A 26,322-nucleotide genomic window follows, 5' to 3' on the forward strand; every position below is an offset into this window, starting at 1 on the left:
AGCTGATTTAATATGGTTAGAACCAGAGCACTGCCATTCACTCGGCAAATTCCTATAGTTAGGATACTTTACAAATTAAATTCAGTCTTTCCAATTTATCTTTCCCTACAAATACAGGACACAGCAGTAGAGGACAGAACTGCTATTATTCAACGTCATGTCAAAGGCAGCTGGTGCAGGAAGTTTGAAAAGAAAACAAAGGTCTTAGCTAAAGATAAAAAATCACTGTATTGTAGTGCTACAAGAGAAATATCCTTGCACCTTTTGCTACCAATGGTCATTCAACTGCACATATTTAGTTGCTGGGATTATAACTTACTACTAAATAACATTTTTGTGCTAATTTTGGTAAAATTCTGGGAAGCCCATGAAGTGCTGAGACCTCCAGAAATACATCTTGATTAAGATACTCTGCCTGCAAGATCTTTTAACTGACTAAGGAGATTTCAGGCATGTTGACTGCTTTTTATGCTTGCCCATTCATATAAAGATGTTAATAGAATAACAGAGTTGGAAGGCACCTTGGAAGTACTTTAGTCCAAACCCCTGTGCTGAGGCAGGAGGCCCTGTGACATTCCCGACAAATGGCTGCCCAATTTCTTCTTTAAAACCTCCAGTGATGGCGCACCCACAACTTCTGAACACAAGCCATTCCACTTATAGCGTTTTAACTCTCAGGAATTTTTTTTTATTGGTTATCCAATTTCTTGTTGCTTGTACTTGTTAGGTCTTTAACCCTGTATGTTGTTGCCAAAATGCCCATTTCTTTGATATTTCAAATCCGAGGTGCATGATTACCCTATAAATAGGCTCACAATGGCACACTTATTTACAATAAGTAAGTTATTTACAAAAAGTTATCTTTGTAGAAAAAGAAACATCAGATAAAAGCATAAACTAAAGCCTGCTTTAACTTTCTTGTTTTGCAGAGCACGTCATCCAGCTAGTTCCTGAGAACGGAAGCCTCCTTCATTCACGAGTAATGCAGTATAGAGAAATCCTAGATTCCTTGCCCATGGATGCCTACACTCATGGATGCATTCTTCACCCAGAACTCACCACAGACTCCATGATTCCAAAGTATGCTACAGCTGAGATTCGCAGTAAGTGGTCAGTTATGGAGGGTGGTCAGTTATGGTCAGTTATTGAGTAGATGATTATAGATATGAATAGATGGCAATGCCTGTTTCATTGAAAATATGTCATTTCCCAATAGCACAAAATGTTTAGGGAACTCTAAGCATAATAAATGAAAATGATAGACCAAAAGAACAAAATCAGCAGAATTATTTGCTGATGTAGCTAATTCTTGATGTGCCACTTTTAGTACTACTAAAAAAAAGGAGCAATCTTGTCATGCAAAGACAAGTGTAGACAGCTCTGCTTCAAGTGCAGGGGTTTAGGGAAAGAGGTTCCTCCAGCTCATGAAGCAGTCTTTCAAAACTTGGTATTTTCCAGATGTTTTTAAGCTATGGATGGAAATTCTCAGTATTTAACATCTGTTGATATTATATTGGCCTGAATATGTTGCCCTAAAATCTTTAGGAGCTTGCAATGTAGATAATTTCAGTTCAGAACAGTTTTTGCTGGTGTCCTTTCTTCTTAATGGAAAACTTAAAATTAATTGCAGTGTATATTGCTTTCTATAGAAAAGAACTCAAATTCAATTTGTGGTATCTCCACTTAAAAAGAAAGCTATCATTCCAATTGAACTCACGCACATCAAACAACTGTCTGAAGGAACACAATGGGTTCTAATACATTGCAATAGATAAGATATTTGGAGTCTCTTTCACATGTAATCTGCATCTATATAACCTTTCTGTCTTTCCCTTCCTACCTCCAACCTCAATTTAAATCCTACATCAATCAAGCTAGTTTGTGCAGCTGATGAAGTGAGCTGCAGCACATAAAACGAGCCAGAAAAGGTGCTATCAGACTCCTGATTTTTTTGCTATCATGTACTAACATGGTTTTTATATAATTTCTATTGTGATCTGGAAAATCAAGGATGTGTGGATAGGATAGCACTTCAGCTTGGCAGTGGGCAAACACCGATTGCCCAGTCACAATCTTCTCTGGTGAAATATTTTGTATTTCTCTTCAAAGTTTGCATTTTGTTTGTTTGTTTAAGGTAGCTTACTGTTCTTTTATTTCAAATTCCTTTCATTGTTTCTTTCTCCCTCATGATACCTTTCTTCTCCTTTTGTTGAGACATAAATGCCTATTTTTATCCAAGGATATAATATGTGCTACTTGAATTAATGATAGCATTTAGCATAAGGCAATTTCATAAAGCATTGTACAAAAGACACAACTTCAACTGCAGGGCAAGTCTGTTTGTAAAGATCAAATGTGCTGTGCTGTACTATGTCCAGCTGTTCCCTTCCATTGGCTCTAATATAATGATTCGTAAGACCTAACTTGACCATTCTAGTTACTCAATATTGCTGGCTGTAACCCTGCCTGGTCCCATGCTTTCCTTGCTTCTGTCCCTAGTCCAAATTTCACATTATGCAAGCATCAAGTAAGGCAAACAAAACCTTCTCAAGTCTGTCCTATAAGGGAAAGTAGTGGAAAGAGTAATTTTTGCTGTGCCACTTAAACACTTTTGGCTTGGTTTGTTTTGGCAATGCCAAAACTGTGTTTGTGTGACATTTGAATAGCTTGCTTCACAAGTCCTCTCTGCCTACCTCAATAGCTGCTTGTTTCTGTGAACCAAGCCTTACTTTGCAGTTGGGATGAGCAACATTTGGGCCTCTATTTTAAGTGTATCTTTCTCAAGCCTTCACTAGTGGCCATATCCCCACTGCTTCTCTCCACAAGCACCCAGGAATTTCATATCACATATTACATATATTTGCTTTTGATCAAGTAGGTTTTACTCTACTTCTTTTGAAGTTCCATGACTGGTGAGAAGTGGGGTACAAGTTCAAAGAGTACAATTTGACATTTGGAAAAGTCTCAGTAACATGTAGCTCTGCTGTAAGCATTTCACTTAATGCATGTCAACACAAAAGCAGTTTTCTCCTTCTGTCCCCATTAAACTATTTATTAGTCCTTGAAAATTTCAAATAATACTAGAGGTTTTTTTAAAAAAATAATACGATGATAGGAATTTCCATGGCATGTTGAAAACCCCTGCAGATACACATGAAAAGTTTCTTTTAGTATACTCAATAGAGCTCTGAAGATTTCAGTTTGGCTCAAATAGGAACTGAGCTGAGGGAGGCCTTCTAGATTTCTATTGGCCAAGAGCAGCCTTGATGTGTCTAGATTAGATTACAGAAATAAGGATAAATTGACAATACACTTTGTGCTTCAAGTACAAGCTCTCATGAAACATTGACAATGCCTAATATAACTCTTCCACAAGGACATTTCATGAAAGGCAGTCCTACTGTGCGGATAGTGATATTGTGACAAGAATACCAAAGGCAGTTGCAGTTTAATGACACAGGATAATTTATAATCAAACAGTTCAATTTGCAAATGCAAAGATTTTTTAAAAATCTTCCCAAACTTAATATAGAATTGTAAATTCAGGCTAGATTTTCCCTCATCTTTAAATATGTTCATTTACATAGCTTTCTTCACTATATATATATATATATATATATATATATATATATATATATATATATATATATATATATATATATATATATATATATATATATAGTATATGTTGCTTGACTTCATGTTTTTTTCTATTGGAAGTGCTTCTAAATTATTTGAGAGTGCCATATGATCTCACAGGAATATAGGCATAGAGTTATATAGAATATCTATATCAGGGGTGTCAAACTTGCAATTACACATTGTAGTCACATGACATATTGCAACTTTCCCCCCATTGCTAAACCAAGGGTGGGCTTGGTCAGCACATGATGCATCCGGCCCAAGTTTGACACCCCTGATCTATATTCAGAGGTTAAATTGTGCAGGATAATAAAAATGAGAGCAGCAATGGCTATTATTACTGTCAAGCCTTCTTTTAATGATTGGATAGGATAGATCATGGAAAGAGGAGAGACATGATACAACTTTAGAGAGAGAGAGATTGAAACATAATTGTACTTATAATTGCTGTGAGGAATATTAGAAGAAAACATTTCTTTATGTTTTTATATCTTTTTAAAAATCTTTTTTTCTATTTTCTTTTTTATTAATACATTTATTGGCCACCCATCTTATTTCCGGGCAATTTTTCATATTGTACATTTAGATTTTTCTGTTCTTTTTTTTTTTTTTTACATTTTCTGTTCTAATTTAGTTTATGGTAGTTATTGTTCTTAAAACATAATACAGTATATATATTTTAAAGCCTTATGTGTTATAGCAGGTGGCAGCATCTAGCCAACCGCAACTGAACTAGCTTGATGGGGAATTATTAGGAAATCTCAGAACAATAGCTAGATTGGGAAATTTAAACAAAATTCCAGGAATTTTTCCAGTAGCAAACTAATTCCCTATGCCAAACAAATTTACTGGAATTCACCAGATAGTCCATAGAAATCTGAATCTTTACCCATTTTCTATTTTTTTTCCATCTTGATTTCTTATTTAGGAGGCTAAGATAGATGATCCTTTGATTTCTTCTTCTTGTGTTCTATTTTCAGATTGTCAGCCAGGGCAGATTGATGGTCAAGTTCTCTGGGGATTGATTGGGGATATTTCATTGATTGTTATCCTGGGGAGACAGCAGGCAATCAAATACCAGAGCAGCTTCCAGAGCCAATGAACTGAGAGAGTGGAGGCAGAGGCAGATAATGTACTGGGCTGTTCCCACACCGGAGAGCTAGTCCGTTGTAGTTCCTATAGGGCTGGGCTAGAAAGCAGGAGACTGAGTTCTAATCCTCCCTTAGGCATGAAAACCAGCTGAGTGAATTTGGGCGATCACTCTCTCTCAACCAAGTCTACTTCACAAAGTTGTTATTGTGTAAAATGTGAGGAATATGTGTGTACACCACCCTGAGTTGGTCAAAAGCTGTGATAAACATCTCATAATAATAATTTTAAAATGGCAGGGTACCTAACCTAAGAATATTCCAGCAGCTATGAAAGGGCTCATGTCCTTGAGAGAACAGGTGGCAAATTTCCTAATTAAACCATGCTGGAGCTGCATAACAACAATTTTCAAGACATTTCTTCTTTTTTGTCTGGAATATATTCTCCTTTTTCCAAATCTTCACATTGTTGGTTTCTTGCTCCTGGGCCTGCAGGAATTTAAGAATTTATCTTTTCATGGATCTCCAGCTGATTTATAGCCTCACTTGAAACTGTTATTGTCTGAAAGTAAAACACCATTCACTAATTTGTACATGGAATCAAAAACAAAAAAGGAAAAATCTAAAGTAAATTTCTGACTATACTGTACTGTGAGCTTATTCCTAATAAACAGCAGTTTCCCCAAAACAAAAGTTCCTTGGGTTCATTTATTTAGACTTCCTCCAGTCTGTAAGATTCTACCTTAATCAAAGGCTGCTGAGGAGAATAATAAATATCACTCTCACCTAACTTTGCACCACATTTTTCTAAGAGAACCAAATATTTATCTCTCTCCAGCAGAGCAATATCACTTAGACTTATATATCGCTTGACAGGGCTTTTACAGCCCTCTCTAAGCGGTTTACAGAGTCAGCATATTGCCCCCAAGAGGAAGGTGCTAGGATACTTATACTTTGAAGGTGACCTAGAACCATCTTTCTATCAGGATTATGAGATGAGGGGGTGTGTATTGAAATGTTTACATTCTTCAGGCTGCCAAGGAAAGTACAGTCTAAACCAGTGATGGGTATTTGGGTTTGGCACGTCAAACATTCAGAAAATGTCTAACTTGTTTCTGCTGGCATGTCAGCCCCCATTCCAAACAAAAGAGAAAGAAAAGAAACAACTATCTATCCCTAACCCTACACACACACACAGCCAACACAACACACACACACTGATCTGGGCCACCCTGAAAAGGCAGCACTTGGTGGCAATATTGAGGCAGGACCTGAAAGAGAAGTCCAAGCCTTGACTTCAGGCCTAATGTCACTGCTACCACTCAAAAAAAGGTGAACATCATAAAAAAATTAATAATTTTTTTTTTAATAGTCCACCTCATGCTGTTCTCCAAGGCCTGTGAGCCTCAGGGAGCAGCACAGTTGCCCCTGCAAGTACAGAGCTCCCCAGGATCTGCCATGCACCATTTACTTTCAGGCAATGATATCTACCAAAGAGAACTGCTTAATTAAAGATTAATGCTGGCCAGTCGTTAAGTAAAGTCAGAATTGTCTTCACTTCTCCAAAGATCACTGAAGTTTAAAAGGCTGCCAAAGCCAGTTGGGCAGAAAGAAGAGAGAGAGAGATAGTCTGAGCATGACCTGTTTGTCTAAAATTTAAGTAATTTATGTTCATTTCCAGTGCATTACTCTCATTTTTTCTTTACCTTTCCTTATGTTAGATATTTATCCTTGTTCTCCAGTCCAGTAACTAAATGTCTCAGTTAAACGCAAATGTCTTATTTGAACTAACTGGCTACTTTTTAAAACAAATACAACAGCCTCACTGTCTAATTCACAACTTTACTTGGTGATTTGAGATAATCAGATGTACTGCATCATCTCAGTAGTTGTTGGTTGGAAGCAAAGCTATTTTGAGCAACTTCCCCTTCTTCTCTTTCTTTTTGATGCTAATTGTTTTTAGAATGTGTGAATCTATTCCTAGTCATTTTGTTGTCAATATCTATTCATTAAAAAAAAAACACAGTTGAGGACAATTGTGAAAGCCACAACACCAGAGGTTTCTCAGAAAATAGACTAGGTTCTAATCCAGTCTGACAAATCAATAGAAATTGAAGAGAAGAGGAGCATATACTTAACTCCAAAGCTACTGGGACATTGTTCTGCAAATAGCCTATTTTAGTCAGCATTAAGTGAGAATCACACAATAGAAAGTTTTATTGTTTTTTAAGACAAACATAGACAAACAAAACATAAAAACACCAAGCCATCTTTTATATATATATATATATATATATATATATATATGTACAGCGTGTTGGTTGGTTTACAAATTGTTTTGTGCTTCCACTTTGTAGTCTTCAGTTACAATTACATTGTATATATTCTCATATTGTCAATCAAATATTCCTAAATACATTATTATCATTATTAATCAATCATTTGACTATACTATTATTCATTCTTGTTTTACAAGATAATCCATATTTTATTTAATTTGTTTTGTGACAGTTCATATTATCATCTCAGATCTATCCTACAATCATTTTGTAGATATAATTAAAAAAATACATTTTTATATATTCATTATGTTCTAAAAATCTACATATTTCATTACAATGTTTTATTGCTAACCATTGATAGAATAGATCCCAAATTTTATAAAATTGTTTATCATCTTGTTCTCTGATTTCAAATGTCAATCTACTCATTTCAGCACATTCCAATATTTTCTTAATAATTTCCTCCTGTGATGGTACTTTCTCATTTTTCCAGTTTTTGGCAAGTACAATCCTAGCCGCTTTTAATACATTTACAATCAGGTATTTCAATGCTTTACTATATATTTCAGGTAAAATTCCCAGTAAAAATATCTCTGATTTCAAGTCTATATGCTTTTTTGTCATTTTTTCCAACCATGTGTGAATTTTAGTCCAATATTTTTTGGCATCTGCACAAGTCCACCAGGTATGGCAATATGAGCCAGGTGTCTGATAACATTTCCAACATTTTTCGGATTTATTCTTGAACATTCTTGCTATTCTTGTTGGGGGGAAATGCCACCTGTAAAACATCTTATACAAATTTTCTTTATATGCTGTTGACATTGTCATTTTATAATTTTGAGACCACAATTTTTGCCATTTCTCAAGATCAATCCCATATCCAAAATTCTTCCCCCAAGCAATCATTGTTTTTTTAACTTGTTCTTCTTCTAGTTTAATTTCTAATGGATATCCATACAATTTTTTAATCACCTTTTCATCAGTACCTGTTAAAATCTTATCTAAATCAGTCAATTTATCATAGAAACCTTCTGTTTTAAAATCTTTATCATACCTTGAATGTATTTGTGCATATGAAAACCAATTCATCTTTATACCTTGTTCTTCTAATTTTTGCATAGATTTAAGTTCACCCTTAAAAGATATAAAGAACTTTTAATTAAATCAATGAATTGTTATTCTAAATTGCAAAGGATGTGATATTAGTATGAATCTATCTATTGAATCCTGACTAAGCATAAATTTCCTTCATTTGTAGGCATGGATATTTACACAGTAGAATTTGCAATTAGTAAAATATTTGTTTGTGTGCATAACATAAATTGAAAGAGGGGAAAGCCCTATTTGAACTATTGATTTGCTGTGGGTAAAACTGCAATCATATATGCTAAAGGAAATGTTTGGGAAAGTTTTCAAAAAAATCTTTCCATCAGTCATCTGGGGCAGGAAATGAATAGAGGAATATAATTTGAAATCCTAAATGTGAGGTGAATAAAGGTCATATTCTGATTGCATTGTTGCAATGACACCTACTGTAAATGTAGCAACCAAATATAAGACTATTATATATATTTTAATCCCTCCTTTTAATATTACAAGTAGATTCTTCAACAAAATGTTGCAGTCCTGTTTGAGCCTGCTCTATTCTATCCTCATCTCCAATTTTCTGTTTCCCCGCTTCAAAAATTACTGAGCATTCTCAGTTTGTTCATTTCTCACTGAACTGTTTTTGAAACCTCAATTTCTTAGAATTTATTTAAAATTCTGCAAGCTTCAGGATTCATCTAAGTCTGTTGCTTCTTTTGGTTACAGAAAAAAATCATAAAAATTGAATTGGATGCTTTCAAAATGGTCAAGTAATGTAAATGAGTACCTGTATAGAGGAATAAGATAACACGATTTATCTTGTAATTGTATCCACATTTTTGCATGCAAACTGAATTTTCTCATAGTACTTCTCAAAACTAAATTAAAATGTATCAGAAACTTCTTAAATCAATCGTTTCAGTCTCAAGAGCCATGATGCATTACTTTTTTAATTTTACAATTTTTTTTCATTGACAATAAAGTCTGTTTCCAGGACAAATAATATACATATAGTGGAGGAAGACTAACTCGTAAGGTCTTCAAACTATCAGATCCTCGAGATTTGAACCATAGACCCTGAAATATCCAAATGTTCTCAAACTATAACCCCAAACACTTCTTAAAAGTGAAGCTACCATTTTGAAAAATAATATGCCTCCTTTCCTTTTATTGTGACCTTTTTTATCATAAATAAAATGAGGCTACACTGGAAATTATGGCCTCATTTGTCCAGTAAAATCTTCCATAGAAAAAAAGAACTGAACTGCTTGTAGAAGCTTAATTACTTTGGCCGTACTAGATATAAAGAGCAACTAAGAGATTGATTTATAGCTCAAGCATTGCTTTTGCTGAGCCCATAATGCTGTGCTAATTAAAAGTGATTACCTAAGGGAGGTGAAATGTCAAGATGGGAAAAGAATGAACACAGATTGTTATTGGTATAATGTATCCCCTATTTAACCCAGATTGAAAAGAGTAATGCTAATGCATTTGTTCAAAACTAGCCTTTTCCTTGAAGTAAGTCTCATTTATATGTTGATAAATTTGCCAGTAATATTTTGAATGTAGCCTCACTCATGATTTTATCTGCCTTAGATAGTTTGCCTCAACCTAGTGCAGAGTTGTCAAATTCACATCGTCATGGCGGCATCATGTGATGTATCGGGACAAATTTATATTGATAAATTTGCCAGTAATATTTCAAATGTAGCCTCACTCATGATTTTATCTACCTTAGATAGTTTGCCTCAACCTAGTGCAGAGGTGTCAAACTCACGTCGTCATGGCGGCATCATGTGATGTATCAGGACTTTTTCCCCTTTTGCTAAACTGGGTATAGGCATGGCCAGCGCGGCCCGTGGGTCAGGAATTTGACAGCCCTGAACGAGTGGCTATAGAAGTGTCATGACAACAACTCCCAAGAATTACCAGATGGCTTTTCTTATGCTGGCTTGGAACTCTGGAAATCACAGAAGCATATAGCTGAAAGGTTCTTGTTAGCAGGAATCACAATTAGTTAATCACAATAAAACTGCCAAGTTTTCTGGTTGGAGCATTCAGCCTTTTAAACCTTTGCATTAGCTCCCTGTTTATGGATATGCTTTGGAATATTAGCATCTGCCAGGAAGAATGCCTGACTTAATTCCACCACAACTGAGAGATGATTATGGGAGACTATGACTGCTTTCTCTTTTCCTTTAAAAAATACTAATCTAAAATATGACATAGCACCAGCACTTTCTCCCACAAAGAATCAAAATTGCACAGTCTCAGAAATCACCAAATTATGATCTGGAACAGAGATATACAACCTGGACACCTTGATGTAGTTCTCAAAGTCTCTTCAGACATTTACATCAAATTGTGTTCTCTACTGTAATAGAATGGAAAATCATTACAGGTACTCCTTGAGTTATGACCACAGTTGAGCCCAAAATTTATGTTGCTAACATTTGTCAAGTCAGTTTGCCCCACTTTACGACTTTTCTTGCCATAATTATTAAGTGAATCATTGCATGGATTAAGTTAGTAACTTGGTTGTTAAGAGAATCTGGATTCCCCATTGACTTAGCTTGTCAGAAGGTGGCAAAGGGTAATCACACAGCCCCAGCACACTGCAGCCATCAGAAATATAAACCACTTTAAAAGTCAAGCATTTGAATTTTGATCATGTGACCGTGAGGATGTTTCAATGGACATAAGTGTGAAAAATCGTAAGTCACTTTTTTTGGTGCCATTGTAATTTCGAACGGTCATTAAATCAACTGTTGTAAGTTGAGGACTACCTGTAATTACATGGGAACAATTACTTGACTGTATGTAAGTTAATTTTAACAAACTGTGAATTAAAGGAAATATATTTATTTTTTGGCCTGATCCCACTAATTTCCATTTTCTATGTCCCACATTGTCTGGAAGACAGCACTTTAATGTCAACTCATACAATATTTCTATGGTCTTTTTAGAGTTGCCAACAGAAGGGGAGGTGGGGAAAGGGGTTTTGAAAGAGCAGTGTGGCAGCTTGGGAATCAAAAGTGCATTCCATAAATAGTTTTTTTTAAAGATAGTAACTAGGTGACTGAAATTTCTGCTGTGCAAATATCTCACTGGAGAACATGATTGATGATTCTTGGCTATGGATGTGCCTCATTGGAGAATATGAATTATGATACATCCAGGGGGTGGGGGAAAACCAGCATCAAGGATGACAATGAATTATGTGTCTCAGAGTTGTCTATACCCAGGCAGTGCCAGACTTGTTAACTCCCAATAAATCCTCTTAAAGTTTTGGAAGTTTGGCTTGAGACTCATGATTTAATTGGGGTAACTGCCAGAATCCTGACAGAATATGGGTAAAACATAATATCTCAGACCTTAAAGGAAACCTATTTTACTCCTCGATCCTTCATTAATTTTATTGTTATCATTTCTTCAGTGCAGCTAATAAAACAAATATAAGAGTTTTGCAAAAGAATGAAGCTTCTACTACAAATGAAATACCACTCTGATGGGAGTAAATCTCTGCCACAAACATGGAAAACATTTATGTTTTCTTCTCTTTAGGACATTTAGTTAATGCCAGCTCAGATCTGATGAAGTTGGATCATGATGATGATGATGATGCACAACTAACGGAACCATACCTTTCCAAACAGAAGAAACTTATGGTGAGACAAGCACACGGAGGGTTTTATCATTAGAAATGGAAACACTAAGTTTGGGATGGATATAGATGTTAACTTCAATCTACGTTTCACTAACTATTGGACATTTTCCATGAACTTCCCATTCTCACCCAGAAAGAGCTTCCAAAGAAAAGGGCCAATTAATGGTGCCCCAAGGCTGTGAAAAAGGCAGTGGGGTACATGGGGTAAACAATTGGTCCCCTGCGGGCCAACTTAAATTGAGGAGATAGCCAGACTGCCTATTGATTCATCTACAATAGACAAAACTCATCAAATTTAATTAAGAACTTGTAATAGAATGAATTGATGCAATGATTATCATGAATAATTTGTATGTGACTCTCACCGCTTTTCCCTGCATTAATAATACTGTATATAATCAAATTAATTAATGTAGCGGATATAATCTATTCATACTTTAGCATGACCCCTGTTTCTTTTATCTTTTAACTTTCATATCACTTCCCCTTAGTAGAAAACAACTTCCCCTTAGTTCTGAAAAAGAACTAAGATAAACCTATGACCACAATTGAGTCCAAAATGTTTTAGGTCTCTTTGGTAGACACTTTTTATCAAGAGGGATCCATTCTATAACTGCTTTGGCCTACCTGTCATCAGTTCTTCTTGCTGTGTGACTAGCCCACTTCCATTTCCATTTCCATTCTTTTACTCTCTTGATGATATTGTATACTTTTATTCTCTAGTCCATGTGCAGGTCTTTCTATCTTGTAATGCCTCAACTCACAATTGAGCCCAAAATGTATGTTGTTAAGTGAGACAATTGTTAAGTGAATTTTGCCCCATTTTATGACCTTTCTTGCCATTAAGTGAATCACTGCAGTTTTACATTAGTAAGACAGTTGTTAAGTGAATCTGGCTTCTCCATTGACTTCGCTTGTCAGAGCGTTGCAAAAGGTGACTGTCATAATAAATATGAGTCAGTTGCCAAGCATCTGAATTTTGACCACATGACCAGGGGGATGCTGCAATAGTCGTAGGTGTAAAAAATGGTCATAAGTCACTTTTTGAAGTGCTGTTGCAATTTTGAATGGTCACTAAATGAACTATTGTTAAGTCGAGGACTACCTGTAAAAAGGGGATAGTGGTTGAATACCAAGGCGACAATGGCTTCATTGATGGCATCATTAAGAATTGTTTTGAAAAGGGAAAGAGATAGAAAGAATGGAAGAAGTGGCCATGTTAAAATTGTTATCGGGGTATTTTGTTCTTTTGTATTTTTTCTACATAATATTCTATATATATGCTGACAAAAATTGAGAGCAATAATATTTTTAAGAAATCCATACAATCATACATGGAGGAAACTGTTTCAGAAATACTCACTGGAAACTTCAATGCAGTAGCTTGCTAGAAGAAAGCAAAGCATCAGCATAGATAAAAAAATTGAGGTTTGAGGGTCCTGTCTTTGGGAAAATAGCACTTTTCCATTTGAGTCTCCCAATTTATTTATTTTTTTCTGGTAGAAAAGGCTGTCCCTTCATTGCATTCCTAGCCTTCAAGACCACAGGTTACAAACTGCCACAAAGAGAGCAGGAATCAGCAGACTAAGTCTAAATCTTTGATTGGATAATTTGCAAACCCAACAAACTCTTTCTATTACAGAATATAAAAAATAAAGCTGTAAAGATTTGCTTTTTCTTTTTTTACAAATCTCCTACATCCAACTGGATAATCATTACTTTGCAAGCTATTTTTTTTTTTTTGTAGTAAGGCCTTTGTTATTTTCATTAGGCCAAAATTCTGGAGCACGACAATGTGAACTATCTGAAGAAAATCCTGGGAGATCTGGGAATGGTGCTAGATCAAATTGAAGCTGAACTGGAGAAGAGAAAAATTGAATATCAAGGTATGCATTATGTTCATCTGAATATTATTTCCTAGATTCTCTCTGGTGACTTGTAGAAGTTTCTGATACTTGTTTAACTTTATCATCTATACAATTAATATTTGCATCAAATGCACCTTACTATCTGCAGTGAATCAGTTTGAAATAATCTCGACTTTTCTACACCTCAGTTTTGCCCTGATGTATAAATAGTATTTTCTTAAATTCAAAATATGCACACAGCAATATAGATTACATAGTGATCTGTTAGTGTGATAACTTTTTTATATTTTAATTGCACAAAACTATACAATTAACTAAGCCATGTCCACTTGTGGTAATATAATAATCAACTGACCAATTTATCAATCTTTTTAAAATGAGATTTCACTGGAGACATAAAATGAGATTTAACTGGGACATTATTCTAGGTGTGGTCTGAACAATGAGCAATACCGAATAGAGAAAGAGATATGATAACACATTTTAATATTTATTTATGAAATTTATTTGGTGCTCATCTTGTATCCAACAAATCTAACCTTGACTTTTTGCTTTTCTGAAGGTATACTAGGATTCTTTTTTCACAAATACATCACACATTGTTTAGTTCCTGTTAAAATTAAAGAATAAATTCTATTCAACATTCCACTTTGTCAAAATATTTCTGAACCTTGACAATATCCTCCCAAGTGTTTCTTATTCCAATAGCACAATTTCCAATCATGTTGTCTGCAAATTTATATTCTTATTTTTTTAACCCTTTATCCAAGTCATTTAGAAATATGCTAAACTGTACAGAGTCTAGAATGGATCCCTACATCATTCATCATCTCTTTTCCATTTTATGCAAAGCTACTGAATTGTTTCACCAGCTCTATATCCACAGTGGAATAGTCAGGCCCATGTTTTGCTATCCTGTCTAGTAGAATCTCATGGGAAACTTTGTGATATGCTTTGCTTGGAACACTGTGTCCTCTATTGGTCAATCAAATTAATTTGGCATGACTTGTTCTTAGTAAAATCATTTTGAGTCCTGCCAAGCAATGCATTCTTTTCTGAATTATCATAAACCAATTATTTAATAATCTGTTACAGAGTTTAGCCTGGTGTTAACATCAAGTTACCCAAGTCTTCTCTTTATCCTTTTTGAACATAAACATATGCAAGTTATCTGCCAACTATTTTGTTGAAGGGATCTGGACAACAAAATTGAAACATTAGGTTTAGAAGGTGTCTAATAAAAGCTAATTAATTATTTTAAAGAAGGGCCAACTATTTGGATAAGATCTCTCTGCATTTTTGGCAGACTATTTGCTTTCTAGCTAATCTCAGTTTTATCATCATCATTTTAGTCATTGTCTCTCCACTGAATACCTCTTCCACATGTTTCCTACCAAACAGTCCTGAGCTTTCTTTTGCCAATTGGGCCCACAATATTGGTGGACGCTTTTTATCAAGAGGGATCCATTCCATGATTGCTTTTGTCTATCTGCCATCAGTTCTTTTTGCTATATGACTAGCCCACTTCCATTTCCATTTCCATTCTTTTACTCTCTTAATGATATTGTATACTTTTGTTCTCTAGTCCATATGCAGGTCTTTCTATCTTGTTTTGTAATGCTGAGCATGTATCTTTCTATGGCACTTTGTGCGATTCTTAGCTTTTGTATCAATTGTGAGGTTAGTGTCCATGTTTCACTGGCATGTGTTAGAGCAGATAGCTGTCAACTCATAAAACATTCCTATGCCTGTTTTAGTAGTTGCCATAAAAGGGTGGGGGGAGGAAGGAAATCTGGAAAAGCAGTGTAGCAGTTTGAAATCGAAAGTATATTCCAACTCTTATCCTTAAAAAATTGTAACTAAAATACCAGAGCTTTTGCCTGCAAATATATTTAATTGGAGAATGTGAATGACGACACCCAGCCCATGAACATGCTCAGTTGGAGAATCTGGTTTATGAGATACCCAGGGGGGAGGGGGGAAACAGGGTCACAGGTGACTGTTAATTTATTTATGGCAGAGTTGGCTTCATACAGGGCAGTGCCAGTATGTTGCCTCTAATAAATTCTTTGAAGTTTTTTGAAGTTTGGCTCAAGAATTATGATTTAATTAGGGTGATTGCTGGAATCCTGACAGCAAGCCTGACTGAAAACTTTTCTCTTCAGGCATATGGGGAAGTTGTTCTTGAAAATTATGCTTAGCTTGTCAAATGCCTGCCAACCACTTTTAACATGCCATTCAATTTCCTTTATCGTATCAATTTCCATTAGCCAAGATATATGTAGCGGTCTACTATGTTTAGTTCTCCAGATATACACATTTTTCTCTCTTTAGTAAATTTATTAAACATAACCTGGCTCTTTTTCAGGTTTATTTTTAAGCCAAATGGTTCTCCTGCTTTGTGCAGCTCTTATATGAATCTTTGTAGCTCTTCTGGGTCTTGTGAGAAGAGAACAACATCTGCAAATCTTAAGTGGTTTTAAACAGGTGTCATTGATTTTTATTCCATCTTTTGCCCAATCTTGTTTGTGAAATCTTAATTTTATATCTCTATCTTTATATCATTCCAAAATGCTAGGGTTTGGTTAAGAAGGGCTAAGATTGGGTTAAGATTGGGTCAAGCTCCAATCCTAGTGACTGCGTATACCTGCAGTTTTCTTAGAAACGTTATGAAATGGATATTATCCCCTTTCAGGATGGTCTCTTATTTTCCATCTGGTCCTCCACTCCCAAGATCTAACTAGGATAGACTCTGCTGATATAACCAAGGTCATCTAGGACTACCACCTGCTGTGATCTAATAATCAATCAATAAATTGCCAAAAAATATCGGGAGCTCTGTGAAAACAAAAAGCCCAAAATAGTGCACTTTGAACAAATTAAGCAAAGGAGAGGTCTTTTTATTCTACATGTTTTCCAAAATGTTTTCTGCTAAAAGTCAAAAGTTATCTTTGTGAACTAGGGAAAATGTCTGGATACTTTTTCATTTGGGAATTTGCAAATCTTTGTAAACCCCTGAGCAAAATATTCATTTGATCATCCAGTTTTTCAACTCAGGTATCCCACCTGACTGCATTTTCTTTCTCTCCACTGAAATCAACAATCCAGTAACTCAAAATATTAAAGTAACATTTGGGATTTTATCTTAACTGATCAGTTTTATTCACTTAAATGAAAAATACTGATCCAGACAATCCTTTTTCGAAACTCAGTCATATTTTGAATGTTTCCTTTGAGTTCTTTTCCCCATGGGGGAAAAAAAATCTTAGCATGAGTTAAATGAATCACTACTCATACAGCAGAGATCTGGTGCCCTTGAGGTTTTTTAGCAGCCTTCTAGAAAAAGAAAGTGACTCCTTATGGTTGTCCTTTCTTCTCTACTTAAATACAGCATGACATTTCTAATTTCTGCACCTGTCAGTGCTGATGGGCAGAAAGGGTATCTGTGTAATTTTAAAACTCATCAGAGTCTGTAGATCTCAAACTGCTTCTACTTCTTTCACAGCTTGATGCTTGCCAGCTGCGTGTCCAAGTGTCAGCCTTATAATAAGAGGCAACCAGCTAACTATTATTATGGACATGGTATGATGTGAGAGGTGGAGAAAAATATGGTCTGAAAAGCTAGTTTGGAATAGTACATTTCACACACTTGTAAATAAACAGCTTTCTTGGCCATACACAGGGGTGGGATTCTACCAGTTCATACCTATTCGCTAGAACCGGTTGTTAACATTCTAAACAGTTCGGAGAACCGGTTGTTAGAAGAAATTACTGGCCTAATCCTGTAAGGAAGGCAGGAAGGAAACATTCTGGTGTTGCTTACAGAAACTGCCTCTCCATTAACCCTTATTACATTCTTGGCAGGACTAGACTTCCTGTCTCCGGAACTTCTCTGGAGTTTTTTTCCCCCCACTTTGCTGGTACTTTGCTTGTGTGGAGTGACCATTCAAAGTTACAATGGCACTGAAAAAGTGACTTATGACCATTTTTCGCACTTAGGACTGTTGCAGCATACCCACAGTCATGAGAAGCCAGGTGAGGAGATGTGTGCCTCGATGTAACTGATATTGAGTTGGCCATGCCCAGCCAATAACATGACCTGAAGCCACACCCACCAACTAAGCCACGCCCACAGGACCGGTTGTTAAAAATTGAATCCCACCCCTGTCAACACATTAATTATTATAACTGAGAACATTAATTATTATAACTGAGAACATTAATTATTATAACTGAGAACTGTTGCTTTTTAACTGTAGACCAGATTGTATCTGCTACAGTTCTGTGGAAATTCAGGAAAGGCACAGAAGAGATGGAGAGATGTCTAGATTCTAACTAACATAGGCTTCATGGCCCCAGGGACAGCTCTTCCCAAAGTATGGTTCAATATTTTAAATAATGTGGTGAATGCATATCTTTCATCCAGGGAAATAAAATTATTCAGATAACATACACACACACACACACACACACCCCAAGGATTATTTCAATGTTTTTGGTTCCTCTGAATATTTGTGTTTATATTATTTAAATGCAAGGAATAAAAGAGCAAGTATAAAGTCAAATTCAAACTACTCAAATCAGAGTCAAAGCCAGTGCAAAAACGGTGAAATAAATGCCAGATTTTATATAAATCAATTAATCTTCAATTTTCAAGACTTTGAGAAAATATATTAAATATATTTTCACTGTACATTGTGCCTTGTTTATTGAATTAATCCATTTGAGGGTTGTAAACAAACTGAAATATAAAGTCACAAACAGGTTGGCTAAACCGCAAAAAGAGTAGTCAAGTTTCATGTTACTCAAACTGAGCAAGTTGGCTGAATACACCTGCTTCACCTGCTTAAGTATTCTTCTGATGTTTAATGCTTAATTTCTTCAGGCATTTACCATGAATATGTGACTGCTTAAAATTGATCATGAGCAGGTTGAGCAGCTGGAAACCATAACTGGTTAATAAAAAAGAAACAGCAAAGTTTAAGAGTTTGTTATTATTATCCCTCCCTTTTATTGTCCTTCAACCCATAATGTTCCAGCTATCATTGACTGCCATAAAGATTTTCATGGCAGATGATTTCATGGCTTTTAAAGACTGTACCAATGGGGCGGCTGTAGGTTGCTTAATTATAAGTCTGCATCTTTGGTTGGAAGTACAGATAGTACTTAGTGACCAAAGTTATGACACTGAAAAAGTGACATGATAATTTTTCACACTTTACAACCGTAGCAGCATTTTATGGTCACATGATCAAAATTCAGCTGCTGGGCAGCTGGCTCATATTTATGACGGTTGCATTGTCCCGGGGTCTTGTGATTACCTTTTGTGAGCTTTTGACAAGCAAAATCAATAGGGAGGCTGGATTCATTTAACAACCATGCTACTAACAATTACAGTGATTCACTTAACAAGTGTGGCAAGTACAGTCATATAGTGGGGCAAAATTCACTTAACATCTGTCTCACTTAGCCACAGACATTTTGGGCTAATTTGTGGTTATAGGACTACTTTCTACTACAGAAGAAGCTGAACAGCTGGAAAGGGAAAACTTGCTTTATCGTATCCTTTTCTAGAGAGTGGCTTGTATTGAGCATGAAATGAGGGAAGATCCTGCTCTGTTATCTTGAGCTCCTATAGATCATCCTGAGAAATTTGGAAACAAGCCAGCCAAATTTGATAGCTTAAATTTTCCAGGTTTTCAGAATGAAAGAACAATAAACATAGCCTGTAAAGACTTAAAAAGTCTTAATGATTTCATTTTACTTTTCAAAAAGGAAAAAATAGATACAAAAATGTCTGTAGGGGGAATTAAAAAAAAAAGTCAAGGTGGCAGCTATGACCACATTCTCAATGCCCTGCTTTCTTTCTACAGGTGTTGCAAACATCAGGGCTTAGAGCATGTGGCCACACACACACCACAAATATTCCTGCAATTAATTAGATTTGGCACTTCTCTTTGGTAACATCACTGTGCCAGCCCCTTCCCATTCTAGTAAAAAGACAGAATATAAATGATAGCAACCATTCCCCCTTTGTTCATTAACATTTCTGAAATTGAAGAGCTGACTATGATGCATAATTGGGATAGCACTAAGATTAAGTAGATACTTATCAAAGCTTCTGATTTTAATGTTCTTTAAAAGGTAGCAAATTGTTAGTTAATGAATATCTCATGCTTAAATTACCCGGGATAGAAAGGAAAGTTTATGGCATTTTGTATCTCAGCTATCAAAATAATCTGATTGCAGCTGTGTGCTTTTCAAGCAGCAAAACATATCCCACAATCATGCTTCGTTTCTCCCCACCCCCCTTACCTAGGTGTGAAAAGGAATGATAGAATTCATGAATTGTTGAATCAGATAGTTGCCAGAGATCTATTACTAGAAGACAGTTTAATCAGTCCCCATCAAAAGCCAATGGGGATTGGAGACTAAAACATATGAAGAAAGGTTACAGGAACTGGGCTTGGCTAGTCTAGTGAAGAGAAGGACCAGGGAGACATGATAGCAGTCTTCCAATATTTGAGGGGCTGCCACAAAGAGGGAGGGAGTCAAGCTATTTTCTAAACTCTAAAGCACCTGTAGGCCAGACAAGGAATAATTGATGGAAACTGAACAAGGAGAGATTTAACCTGGAAATAAGGAGAAACTTTCTGACAGTGAGAACAATCAACCAATGGAACAGCTTGTCCTTGGAAGTTGTGGGAGCGCCATCACTTGAGACCTTCAAGAAGAGATTGGACTCCCATCTGTCAAAAATGGTGTAGGGTCTCCCGCTTGGGCAGGGGGTTGGACTAGATGACCTACAAGGTCCCTTCCAACTCTGATTATCTATTATCAATGAAGTAAGGATCAATTGCAGCATTTGTTTTCTTGTCTGCCAATGCAACATAATTATTGTGGCTTCATTCTCTAGGGCAGAAATGTGAACTCTGGCTTTGTGGATGTGCATTCACCTTGGCTGATGTTTTGCTGGGAGCCACATTACACCGCCTCAAGTTCCTAGGACTCTCAAAGAAATACTGGGAAGATGGCAGCAGACCCAACCTACAGAACTTCTTTGAAAGGATACAAAAACGTTTTGCCTTCAGGAAAGTCTTGGGGGACATCCATACTACTCTCCTCTCAGCAGTGGTACCCAATGCATTCAGGCTGGTCAAACGGAAACCTCCATCCTTTTTTGGGGCCTCCTTCCTCATGGGATCTCTAGGGGGGATGGGATATTTTGCTTATTGGTATCTAAAGAAAAAATATATCTAGTGCCGGCTGTTTTGATGTTTAGTTTGATGTCTCTGTGCTGTGTGAAATTATGATGAATCTTCAGTAATTATAATGAAATTTGAAACCAATATGAATAACTATACTATTAATGTGACATTCCATAGTCTAGAAGTAGGAAACCTATACTGCAAGGATGCAAATCAACAAAAATATTCAACTTGTACAATGCCTTTTTGTAGGTGTCAGTATTACAAATCTGTAAATCGTGGGGTATTTTTATATACCCGCTGTGGAACAAAACAGCCTTTTAGCACAGTCAAGCACCACCAGGAAACAACTAGCAAATGAATTACAAAACTGAGAGATGGGATTCCCTGTGGCACTTCTAAATTTTATCACAAGTTTTTCAATCACATAGCACATTATTTCCCTTACAGATGCAAATAACAAGGACTTTTCTATAAGCTGTTTTTGTGTTGTGCTTAAAAAAAAATAGAACAGATGCAGTGAGTTGGATCACAATAGTTTGTGAAGTTTTACCATAAAATTATGAGTTTTTTCTTTGTATTTTCAATTTGTTTGGATCAAGTTTTTTTTAAATTAACTTGCATTTAAGTGTAATTCTTTTGCTTTTTTTTTACATTATTTTTAATTATGTCTTATAATTTTCTCTGATTATGGCACTTAATTTTACAGATGAAATTCTGATTCATCAAGGAGTTTGTCTCCAGCTTGCTTTCATGAATTTGCCAAGTGTCTTTCACCAATGGAACCTTTGTGAACTCTTAAGAACATACCTGTTTTTATTAGTTCTAAATAATTTTCAAGAAATTTGACCCCCCACACTCCTTTTGGGGGATTTTTCCTCAGTTATTTTTCTTGTTGTGTATTTTTATTAGAAAACACTTTGCACACAAAAAAAATCATATTTCTCACTTTATTGTGCCTTTTGCATGTTGGAAAGAATAGTGAGCATCAATGCTATTCATGCTTAAAATACTTCTGAGAACTCAAATAAATCATATGGGAAGAGTAACAGCTTTACATTTCTAAATGTGGTCTATATCAGTTGATTCATTTCCAAAAATAAATTGTGTATACATGTGCAGTAATGACTTTCTGCACATTGTCAGAAGAGTTTATTCTTTTTAAATAAGTAATACAGAGTAGAATTTATTTTAATTTTATAATGTGACTATTTAAAAGGTAGTCAAAGTAGTAGCATAAATGAACAATCATGAGCCCAAAATTAAATCTTGACCATGTGTGCTGTCATTCAGTTTCTGTAATTTAGTAAATACATTACAGGAATACAAAATACAATTCTAGATAGAATAGCTGGCTTTTTTTTCAAATTGTTTTTTGGATTATTATGTTTGACCTCAACAAAGTCAGATTTGATCCAAATAACAGGGCTGCCTCTGTGTGTATAGGTATTTAATTTGCTGCACACCAAATTAAAGGCCATATCATGTGGGCCTTTCATTGGCTTTTGTTGGGATGGCGAAAGATATTTACAGAATCAAAGTCAATGTATTCTCTGAACATGAGACACTGGGGAGTTTGTTATGCTTTTATGACTTGCTTGTTGACTTCCCAGCTAGTAACTGGTTAATCACTATAGGCAACAGCAATTGAGATTTTATGGGTTTTCATCTGGTCCAACAAGATTTTTTTTATATTTACTTAGACATTTTAGCCTATTAAATGCTTAATAAAATGCATCTCAGAACAGGCAATTAAATGCTATGTATTAGATTACATGATTATGGTGCTAGATAAGACGAACTTGTTGGAAGAGCTTTTTCAGAGCTGTTAAAGAAGCTTTTTCTTCTTTCATATCAACTTAATATTCAGGTAGGAATATGAAAATTTGCTATTCCCGTTTATTGAAATAGTTCATGACCATCCCTTCCACATCAGTGACTCTGGACAGTGCACAAGGTTTAGAGTAGAACCACAACATATAGCCCACAGTGCCCATGGTTAAACCAATAACCCCAATCACAGAAAAGCATACCATCAGTAATGGAGATTGCCTAATCGCCTGATAAAAGCATATGAATTTATGCACATCAATATTAGCCGAATTACAGAAAATACTTCAAGAAATGAAGATGCAAGTCCTTAAATTTTCCTGAATTCTGTTCAATATCCAGATACTTAACACAAGTTTAATATGCAAGCTTAAGCTATTCCAGAGTAAGCAACATACTATATGTCTATTGAATATCTAGATTGCAGGCCCTCTGCAAAACTCTTTGATCCCCTCTTTATTTATGTCAAAATACTTCTGGATACCTCCTAGCCCCTTAGTCTTTAAAGGATAAATTGGCGATGTTGACCTGATAGCTGTAGGGTCTGATGGCAATCTCTCTAATAGCAGCCATTATAAGATGTGGTGATATACTCTGAAAACCCATATAATACCTTTCATCCCAAAAGGTACCGGTCTCCTGGGAAAAGTGCAAAAGCTAGATGACTGTTCTGAATTATATTTAATAAAATACTGCAAATATTCCAGCACAATTCTAAAGCTGTGTGGGTATAAGTGGTACCAACTGAATTTTATCTTGTTTTGTCAAGCACTACCTTTCTTTCTTTGCAGTCTTAAAATAGAAAAGCCAACAGCTGCTACCAGAAGTTTCTGGATAATCCCCTTCCAGAAATACTTCCCAAGAATAAGGAGATCTCAAGGTAGTGCCAAAATATTACTAACAAAATATGTGTAAATGTCTATATCACCAGAAGGAATATCACATGCCTTTACATGTCAGATTTATTGCTGATGTAGATCAGCACTCTTCAGCTTTTATACTACCCAAATTTTGAATATTAGATGAGGAAAAGGTTGCCTAAACTGAATCCGAGGGCTGTGTGGCTTATAAGGATCTGATGGAATTTGGAAACCCTAACCCTAAACTCTTTAAAAAAAAAAGATGTGTAAGAGAAAATGTTGTAAGTTTTTTAGATGATAAAGTTATTCTCATCTACTTAGGATGGGTACCAGTTGGGTACTGTGACAGGCAAGGAAATATGTACTTTTTATCTAGGATTCTTCTGATCTTCACTGATAAAGTGAACAGAATATTGTGTAGGGTAACTTAAGGGCATACATCTTTAATATCCCTGTTATTATAGGTAAGTAGCATGTATTATTACACCTGCAAGAGATTTTAAATAGCTTCAAAAGCTCTGGACTAAATCCATCCGCAGTTGCACCATATTGCAGTTATTAAAAATTGCACAATTATAACCATTCAATTGGATGCTTTTTCCTGCCCATGCCAAGTCACTCCCAGTTGAGGACAAATATTTCAGATGTGGAAATCAAACAGTTCCATACACACAATAATCTTCAATTTTTAATGAGCATTTCAAGGAATCTTGGAACTAATCGGAAATTTATGCAATACAAGGGACGCATATGAACATTCTAATGACTATTTATGCTGTTCTGATTATTACATGATATATGTTTGAAAAATGATATGAGCTAGAACTGTCCTTGTTTTTCCTATCATAAATTCATTTAATATAAGAATATACAAAATCTTTGTTGCCATTGCTAGAACACCTTCAAAGAGTGCCACCAGCTTATAATCTTCAACATGCTGAAAAACAGAAACTATTAAATACATTATAATTCATAACATTGAGCAATATTAATTTTAATATTTTGCTATACTTAAATCTACATTAGTTTTTATTTCCCTAATTTGTATTTTTGGAGTGGGTCCCCTGTCATAGTACTTAGGCCAAATGTAACTCTTGGTCTCCCAAATGTTCTATGGTATATTCTGCTTTAAAATAAGCTCACTAACAGTTTTGCACAAATGGACAAGGCTGTAGTGTAGATTGAATAGGACACATATTAGTTCACAGCTGGTTTAATATGGAGATACTCATTAAAAGATACTTATATTTATCACATTGCCAGTCAACTAAAGATTGGAAAAGATTTCCAATTCATAAATCTTATGCATAAAGGAAGCATTTCAAAGCACAAAGAGGCAAACTGTAGCTTGCCCATCACGATCCATCCTCTTGAATCATCCTGGTTAAATCACCCCAGTGTCAACTGAGGTTTGTGCAAAATGTAGCCATGAAAGTGGTATTGCTTTGGCAGGGATGAAGTTGGGATAGCTCAAATATTGATGAACCTTCAGTATTCCTCATCAGATATGCTTATTTGATCCACTTAAGTTGCAGTTAGGTAAAAATGTAAACATAGATGCTAGGTAATCACTATAAAACACAGTTAAGTTTCCCCAAAGTGTGCTTAATTAAAAAATGCTAGTTTTGGACTTAGTTACCCAATGGCTCACTACTGTCCGACTGAATTTTTTATCCTTTAATCTACTAAACATCTTTCACTCCAGACTGCCATACTTTTGAGTAAGGCCTACTTGGGAGTTAAAATCCAGTTGTGAAAATTTCTGCTGCATCTCAAGAACTAGTTTGCCTCAGTTGGCATTAGAACAGGACAGTTGAAGGCACAATTAATTGCATTTATATGGTGACCCGCTTGCCAAGTGATTCACCAACTTGACACTGACTGTATTCAATTTTAAAACAAAGATGCATAAGTATATTCCAAGTATCCAATGCTGCCTGTTCTAATACCCAAAGAACCTTTAACTACGAGTTCCAACTAAACATTTAATAACAAAAGATACAGCCCCAATACTATGCATGCTTTATTGAAAGTTGTTGTGAGCAAGTAGGCAGCTATATAAATTATTTACAATAAATAAGTAAATTTTTCCTGGATTTTTTTTTAATAGGAAAAAAACTTGTGGAGATGCAAGGGGCAGGAAGCAGAGCACAGGTATTTTGGTAAGTGGGAAAGCCTTGAGAGGGCTGGAGCAGATGGGCGTGGGACTGTGCTAGGCCTTCAAGAGCCTCCCCTACCCTAGGCATCCCATGATCCACTTAACAACCTGCATGTTTATTTGATTCATTGGGAAGAGCAGGGATGGGGAATCATTAAGTGACAATTCTCAGGACACGTGCAAACTCCACTATAATCATATCTCAAGGGTTAACTGTAATACTTTCCTACTTTGGGTTTCCCACAATCTTTTTACCAAGTATTATTATGAGATTTCCCTGCACTTCTAGAAGAATGCCAAACAGAAGTATTTCCAACGTGCTATAATTAGGAACTTGCTCAAGTGTGACAGATGAAGTTTACAACATTCTTTCCATGGTTTGTACTAGAAATCAATTCAATATATTTCTAAGATATCATTCTTATTAATTTAAAATTATTTGTTCTGATATTAAGTTTTTGAAAACAGAAACCAAGATAGAGCTAACATTCTTGAAATATCAATGGCAAACCTGAAACTGATTTCCATGGCCAAATCTGCACAACAGAAAATCTCACTTATGCTTTGGAAGACAAATTAACCATTTGCGACACATTAAAGGTAGCTTAAAATGAAGTTTGACACTGTAGT

General features: G+C 35.6%; 1 protein-coding gene across 1 annotated transcript in view; it reads left to right on the forward strand.

The window, feature by feature from the left end:
- GDAP1L1 (ganglioside induced differentiation associated protein 1 like 1) overlaps positions 1 to 21,893 on the forward strand; it is a 51,274-nt gene extending 29,381 nt beyond the window's left edge. Inside the window, exons 3-6 of the mRNA XM_026697537.2 lie at positions 930 to 1,103; positions 11,666 to 11,769; positions 13,540 to 13,654; positions 20,553 to 21,893. Of these exons, the coding sequence (XP_026553322.1) occupies positions 930 to 1,103; positions 11,666 to 11,769; positions 13,540 to 13,654; positions 20,553 to 20,896 (737 nt within the window). The 3' untranslated portion in view covers positions 20,897 to 21,893. The remainder of the gene's footprint in view (positions 1 to 929; positions 1,104 to 11,665; positions 11,770 to 13,539; positions 13,655 to 20,552) is intronic.
- Positions 21,894 to 26,322: the final 4,429 nt, after the last annotated feature.

This window comes from Pseudonaja textilis, chromosome 3 (genome assembly GCF_049901715.1).
Source record: "Pseudonaja textilis isolate UNSWEBS1 chromosome 3, rPseTex1.2, whole genome shotgun sequence".
Classification (NCBI taxonomy): domain Eukaryota; kingdom Metazoa; phylum Chordata; class Lepidosauria; order Squamata; family Elapidae; genus Pseudonaja; species Pseudonaja textilis.